Genomic DNA, 7,098 nt, shown 5'->3' on the forward strand with positions numbered 1-7,098 from the left:
TCTGCATACGCTGTGATCATGCATTTTAGTAACTACACTAGAGATATCGAATGATTGTAGTAAACTTCGCGTACGTAAATGCTATTTCGGAGAATTTTCTGCACGTTTAAAGAAATGTTAGATCTAAACTTTAATCCATATAAAAAAGTAATTTTCTTTAATATCATAATTCACAATTACTCATTTACAATTATATTCTCTGCTTGAGAAATAAATTGTCTGCTTTACAAACACAAATTTGTATTTGTAAAGCAGATAATTTATTTTTAAAGCAGACAATTTGTTTGTCAAGCAGAAAATTTGTTTGTCAAGCAGAGAATTTGTTCGTACATCTCGTCGATATGACGGATTTCCTAATCTCTATAATCGTCAATTTTAACGCTTAATATCTCGGTTTGCGGGGCCGTCCTAACGTTTTTTCTTACAGATTCTTTCGTTTTGTGTAAAAACGAGTCGAAGCTTAATTTCATCAAAATCGGAGATGATGACCGTATTCTAAATAATTATCGCAAAATTAAAGTTAATTAAAGTGCAACTGGACCTTTTGATGTCAGTGGTTTTAATCTAAAAAAGAAGAAACCGTGTTTGTTGAAATACTGCGCAAAACAGTAGAAGACACCTTACATTTCCTCCAATCGAAGGAAAAATTTAAAAAAAATACTACCTCTATTATAAATATTATATTGCTTGATACTTAAAAAAAATAAAAAATGGTAGTTACTTGTTGTATTGGTAACTGTAAAAGTTTATGGATAAGAGGCGACATTATTACTTTTCATTGGTAAATATAACTAAAATATATGTATATATAATTATTAAGTTAATAAAAATGTATAATTAAGGTATAGGAAATATTATAAAAAATGTAAAATGTTTATTTTATTCTTTCACGTATAAACTTTATTTTTAGTTTTCCTAAAGATGAAAATTTACGCAAACAATGGATTTCAGCAATTCCATCTAATATTTTAAGGACTACAGATATTACCCAACATTCTAGATTATGTAGTAAACATTTTACAGCAGAATGTTTTACTGAATCTACTTCATTTAAATCTCTACGAAATATGTTAAATAAGAATGCTGTTCCAACAATATTTGAAGAGTGCCAAGAATCCCAGTATCAGTTAGTTGAATTAGTAAGTAAATCTTATAAATTTATCATGTTAAATCTATTTTAATAATAAGTTCATGTAATATAAATTATTTAGAATTGAATTTTTATTAGGGAAAAGAGATTTTACCAAATATATTAAACATCGAAGTTGATCCGCTAGACATTAGTAATGAAAATTGTAAAATGGTAATTATGAAATATTTATTCTGCTATAAATTAAAATTAAATGTATAGTTATATATTTAAAATATAATTATAATATAATTTAATCACATAAAAAAATAATTATCTTATTATACAGGAAAAACCAAATTTGTCACATGTTTTAAAAAGAGAAATTGGCGTGCAAACATTAAAACGGAACTTTGATGAATCAGAAAAAATTATACAGAATTTGACAAAACGCTTGAAACAACGTGATGAAAAAATTAAGGACTTGGAGGAACGTCTGAAAAAGAAAGAAACTGAAGAAAAAAGTGATAGCATGAAAATGATAAAAGATGCTGTTAACAAGTACATCTGCGAGGAAAGAAAAGAATTATTTTTGCATGAATTTGCGAATAATGAGACTGGTCCTAGTAAGAAAACTTATAGTGAATATATGAGGCAATTTGCCGCAGCTACATATCATCATAGTCCTAAAGTATATAAAATTTTGAAGAAACTGATTACTTTACCGACCACTTATACCGCAGCTAGATGGTTGATAGATTTTAGTCAAGATCCACAATTTATGGAAGAAATAAAATAAATTATTCTTTAACTTCATACAATTTTAATTATAAAACGTAGTTATTCATTTCGTACTCAGTATTTCAATATCAAAATTATAACGTAAATATGATATTGTGGTATGATAATTATAAATAAATAGTAATCGTGATCAATGCAATTATTTTATTGTATTTTTGTTTATATTAAAGTGTGATAATAAAAAATTGTTATTATTCGAATTAAATTTGTATATTTATATCATATATGCAGTATCTAGCAATATCACACAGCAACAGAGACGAATCTTTTTACTAACATTAGATGTTAAAGATGAGGCATACCTTTCTATAACTAGGATATTCAGTTTTCCTTATTGATGAAATATATATATTACATACATACATACATACATACATACATATATATATATATGTTTTCCTTAATGAAACCAATTTCATACCCATATAAATTTATGTCTATAGGATATATATACAAGTATAATTGATGATATAGAATGCAACCTGATACACAAGTTTATTCACAGTTAATAATAAAGTTTAAATATTTACAAAAATGGAATATACTCAAATACAAGACATACAGAGTAGTCGAGCATGTTTAAGCTAATTATTCCCAGCCTCTTTAACATTCTGCTTTGATTCAATTCAATCTTTTATAATGTAATTATTTATACGATCATGTTTGTTATATGTCTATGATATCCAATACACTTTAATAGACTAAATCAAAATCTAGATATAAAAAAATATAACCATAAAATGTAGACTCAGCTGTTTAATCCAAGCCTTCTTTCTTCTCTTTTATTGCTTCCTTAAAAAAGAAGTACTTTCAGTTATGCATATATATATATATATATATATACATATATTAACTTTACATTTTGTATGTGAGTATACCTTAAAACGTTCTTCGAACAACGAGAGTTCTGCGATCAAATCGGTGATGGCATGCATAAACGCTTCATGTGGCGTATAATCAGAAGTTGTCTGTATTCTAATAACAAACTTATGTTCCAGGGGATGAGGAACTTTGTAGCCAGCGAATAATACTTGAGGATCTTTCAGTAACTGACTGAAGAATTGAAAGAAATTCACAAAATTAGCTAGCTACTTAAAAAGCTAGCTACCGAAATAACATGCTCGAACGTTTACTTACTTGCGGATCATATTTCCCAACGTGTGATCTTCCTTGTTAATCGTAAAAATCGCAGCATTTGGTACTTTAGTGTCCTGTTCCTTTATAATCCTAACAAAAAACGCAAATATTAACGTGTTTCTACGAACGTGTTTCTAGAACCTTGTGGTTAGATCTCGATAAATATCGAAGATAAGCATACTTTTTCTCTCCCTCATATAATAAGAATGACTCAAAGGTCGGAGGTGCGTTCATCTCGCTTCGTCAATTATTAACAACACTCTTGAACTAATTGTTATTGAAATATCGATAGTGAATCATCGGTTGAACAAACTGTCGTAACCGTAATCACTGTTGACTATAACCATTGTCTGTTGCGTCTACAGCTGTCACTGCGAGTCGACAATCGATTGCGACAAATCGATACGACGATTCGATAGCAAATTTGCCATGACGTCATTCGAACGAGTTCAAATATTTGTCAATGGCTTCGTCTCTTATCGATGTTTCTGATACTCTAATACCTATATGCCAAAGAAGGCAAAAGAAAACGTGATAAAAAAACGGCAGGGGTAATAGAAGGCGTAATATCTTACAGTTATTTCTTGCAAGTTTACTTATTCAATAATAATAACAACATATGTTTCTATCAAGGAAAACTTGTTTCAATTTTCTAGGAAGAGTGGCATATATCCTAATATGCCTATTATTGAGACAAATAGGTGGAAAAGAGGGAGAGAAAGAAATGAATGAATGAATAATAAAGAATAAAAGAGTGAGAGGAGAGGGAGATAGAGAGAAAGAGGGGAGAGAGAGAGAGAGAGAGAGAGAGAGGAAATCTCGTGTTATGTCATTTCAAAGAAACCACGCGCTTTCTCTCTCTTTCTTAAGCTTTGAACGTGTACAGATTCCGTGTCTTTGTCTCTCTTTCGAGCATTGGATTCGACTGGGTCGTCATCAGTCGTCATCGTCCGGACAGTCCGGGTGTCGCGGGATTAATCGCTGCTTACACCTTCACACGACAGGGGCGTTGCGAGCGTTCATTTTTATCCGCCTTTTACATTTCCCACGCCGCGCCCACCCAAACTGAAACCCAAGCCCAAGGCGAAGGGCGAAGGCGCGGGCCGCGGGGCGCGGATAAGGGATAGCTGTGGCTGGTGGAAGGTGGAAGACCGAAGGCGAAGACTGAAGAGCGCGGCGGCGTCAGTGACGCGGCGTCGTTGCGCGTCGCTCTCTCGGTGAGAGTTTATCGCGCGGGGAGCGTACAAGGAGCGTTTTGCCGAGCCGCACTACTCCCGACAGTCCCGGACTCCGGGACGCAAAGTAGTTGTCAAAATGGCGGCGTGCGAGGGCTCCGCGAGCGTGAATCCTAATTGCGAGGTGGTGCGCGGGCAAACGTTCGAGGTCGGGCCGCGCTACACGAATCTGTCATACATGGGCGAAGGTGCCTACGGCATGGTCGTGTAAGTGTTCATCAATCGTGTCACTCGACCGCTCACTCGATCGGCAGCTCGATCGCCGCTTGCGGCGGCCGGCCGATCTTCTGATCTGACAGGTCGACTGACAATAAACATTCGAGAGCGGCGACGCGAACGGAGACGCGACGGCGACGAGCGGAGCAGCGATGATCCGCGGCCCCAACCGCCGACAGTTGTCGAGACGAGAAAGCCATGTCTTCGAATCGTACGTCTGAAGACAAAAGCCCCCTTCCGGACAAAAGCCGCCGATCGGAGTGCGGTGTCGGCTGTACGCGTCGACGTCCGCGCGCCTCTCCGCTCGCGCTCGACGCTCGTATGATAGTATGTACTCATGACGTACGCATACACGCATGCATCATGGTTCTCTTATACGTTCTACCGTCTACATCACTTTCAAATGCACGTCACGCCCCTTTCACCATATTTTTCCCATTCATGTCTTTCTACATTTCCTTATTATTCCCCTTTCTTTCTCTCTTCCTCTTCTTCACCCGTCTCCACTCGTTTTATCTTCTTGCACGCAGCCATACGTCATGCTAATCAGATGAAAATTCACTTTGAGACTTACTAATCTTATCTTATCGTTTTTATCTCGTCTATTGCTATTTAACATGATTACGATTTAGTATGAATGACATCGCGACGAATTCATGCTAAAAAGTGACGGAATATCTTTGCGCGCCAAAAGATATTTCGGAGAGAATTCCGTTTCGCGAGTTAAATAATCGACGTTCTTGGATTCTGACGGTAGATTCTTTGAGAAATTCGGAATTGATTTTTCTATAATTACGATGTTGCGTTGATAATATTGATGTCGAATAAAAATATCAGAGCTCCGACTTATGCGCGATTAAAAAGAGATTTCCTCTAATCGCGTTGCCTTTGATGTACCCTGATCCTTCTAGCTTTTCTTACCTTAATCTCTCGTTTTAATTTTCTAGATCTTGTTTTAATGAAACGAATATAAATTTTAGGGCATCATTTTAATAATCTATTTATAATTTTAATATTATTTATCGGTAATAAAATCTTTCTAAAAAGATAACGCTACTTCACTATTGGATATCAAAAGAATAATTACAATCCGTTCTCTTAAGCTATATATAAATAACATTCTGTTGTTTTTAACTTTTATATGTGTCAAAATGTAAATCTATTTCTATGATTAATTTAAATGTAAACAACGTTCATGTATTAACATATATGTGCTTGGTAAATAATAAATAATAAATAAACTTGTATCAAATTTAATCCTTTGAGTTATTTAATAATTGTATAAATTTAATAATTGAATTAAACAATTTAACTCCTTTGTTTTAGTTAAATTAACGACATATTGAATTAATGAAGACTTGTAGAAATTATTAAAAATAATTCAAATTGGGTGTAACTTGAATTATGAATTTAACAGTTCTTATAACAAAGAAAATTATTTATTGCATTTTTCACTTATTACTTTAATTACTTTTTGACATCTCCATATTCTGTTATCTATCGCAATGAATAAGATTAAATAAAGATTAGAGTTTTAATAGATTTGTCCAAATGTATATCAAGCCTATCTCTCAGATATATCTAATTTAAGTTATTTTTAATAATTTCTTTAAATAGCCACTGCTCATATCCGATATATCATTATTTTGACTAAAATAATGAAGTTAAACAATTTAACTCAAGAAAATATATTAAATTTGATTTAAATTTATTATTTACTAAATGCAACATGGATGTCAATATGGGCGATATTTATTTTGAAAGTATTTATTTTGATAGAAATGAATACAGAAAGGATTGATTTATATTTTGATACACGTGAAGTTAAAAAGTAAATAAAATGTTATTTTCTAAATGCGTACGTAAATATGGATGATGTTTACTTTGAAACTAACCGCGAAAATGGATTGATTTACATTTTTACACATATGTGAAAAATTAAAAATAATAAAATGTTATTTAATTCAAGGAATTTGATTATCATTATTTCTTTGATATCTAATTGATGTAGTCGATCAGCCGGAACTCTTAGTCGCAGCTTCTGATGTAATACATCTGGACACATTGAGCGAATTTGATTTATCGCTAAGAATCTTGTATCGCGCGCGAACCACATCCTATCACCGCGATACCGTCAATGACACAAGTTTCTCTATGGATAAACTCATACTAAGTTAGGTCAAGCTTTCCAGACGATAGCAGAAAAGATAAACAAATGCGCCGGATGAATAAAACGACTGCTCCAGTCTCTAGTTTATAGTTACCGAAAGGGAATGCGTTCTAACAAATATGAATAAAGATATTAGATTATTTGTGTGCTTGTGCGCTCTGACGAGCAGACAGATAAATGCCTTTGACTGCGTTTAGCATAAAAAGCAGCTTTACAACTGTTGTAAAATTCTTGAATATTGTTGGTTTATACATTTAGATCAAGTGAGGAATTAAGGACAAGACCAATCATATTAAAGAATTTTACAAAAGTTGCAAAGCTGCTTTTTCTTCTGAACGCAGCCAAAGGCACTTTTGTAGTGAAGTGGAAATATATGAATAGAAGAAAATTTCATTTAGATGTAATTTAATTTAAATTTAATTTAATTTTCTATTTAGGAAAATGCATACTTTAAAGTATAAAGATCGACG

The 7,098-nt window shown here is 33.2% G+C and overlaps 3 protein-coding genes across 3 annotated transcripts in view; 2 read left to right on the plus strand and 1 right to left on the minus strand.

Moving 5' to 3' along the window:
• The first annotated feature begins 60 nt into the window (after positions 1–60).
• On the plus strand, positions 61–1,900 carry LOC108756212 (THAP domain-containing protein 1-like). The gene is made up of 5 exons (XM_018499835.1): positions 61–147; positions 428–781; positions 911–1,139; positions 1,229–1,303; positions 1,419–1,900. Exons 2-5 carry the CDS (start codon positions 711–713, stop codon positions 1,866–1,868), a joined length of 825 nt encoding a protein of 274 aa, XP_018355337.1. The 5' UTR covers positions 61–147; positions 428–710; the 3' UTR covers positions 1,869–1,900.
• Positions 1,901–2,333: 433 nt separating this feature from the next.
• LOC108756210 (DNA-directed RNA polymerase II subunit RPB11) lies at positions 2,334–3,382 on the minus strand. The gene is made up of 4 exons (XM_018499832.1): positions 3,189–3,382; positions 3,008–3,097; positions 2,749–2,923; positions 2,334–2,662 (listed from the first exon to the last, which is right to left on the minus strand). Exons 1-4 carry the CDS (start codon positions 3,239–3,241, stop codon positions 2,627–2,629), a joined length of 354 nt encoding a protein of 117 aa, XP_018355334.1. The 5' UTR covers positions 3,242–3,382; the 3' UTR covers positions 2,334–2,626.
• Positions 3,383–3,946: 564 nt separating this feature from the next.
• The window catches only part of LOC108756266 (mitogen-activated protein kinase 1), a 5,581-nt gene continuing 2,429 nt past the window's right edge, over positions 3,947–7,098 (plus strand). Inside the window, exon 1 of the mRNA XM_018499924.1 lies at positions 3,947–4,449. Coding sequence (XP_018355426.1) covers positions 4,322–4,449 — 128 coding nt within the window. The 5' untranslated portion in view covers positions 3,947–4,321. The remainder of the gene's footprint in view (positions 4,450–7,098) is intronic.

The sequence above is a fragment of the Trachymyrmex septentrionalis genome, unplaced genomic scaffold, assembly GCF_001594115.1.
Source record: "Trachymyrmex septentrionalis isolate Tsep2-gDNA-1 unplaced genomic scaffold, Tsep1.0 scaffold97, whole genome shotgun sequence".
Lineage (NCBI taxonomy): Eukaryota > Metazoa > Arthropoda > Insecta > Hymenoptera > Formicidae > Trachymyrmex > Trachymyrmex septentrionalis.

Bases quoted from the DNA above. Each gene is read 5' to 3' on its own strand.
- LOC108756212 (XM_018499835.1), top strand. From the start codon at position 711: ATGGTAGTTACTTGTTGTATTGGTAACTGTAAAAGTTTATGGATAAGA. The intron at 782-910 runs GTAAATATAACT...CTTTATTTTTAG, and splicing joins GACATTATTACTTTTCATTG to TTTTCCTAAAGATGAAAATT. The intron at 1,140-1,228 runs GTAAGTAAATCT...AATTTTTATTAG, and splicing joins AGTATCAGTTAGTTGAATTA to GGAAAAGAGATTTTACCAAA.
- LOC108756210 (XM_018499832.1), bottom strand. From the start codon at position 3,241: ATGAACGCACCTCCGACCTTTGAGTCATTCTTATTATATGAGGGAGAG. The intron at 3,098-3,188 runs GTATGCTTATCT...GTTTTTTGTTAG, and splicing joins TTATATGAGGGAGAGAAAAA to GATTATAAAGGAACAGGACA. The intron at 2,924-3,007 runs GTAAGTAAACGT...TCAATTCTTCAG, and splicing joins TTGGGAAATATGATCCGCAA to TCAGTTACTGAAAGATCCTC.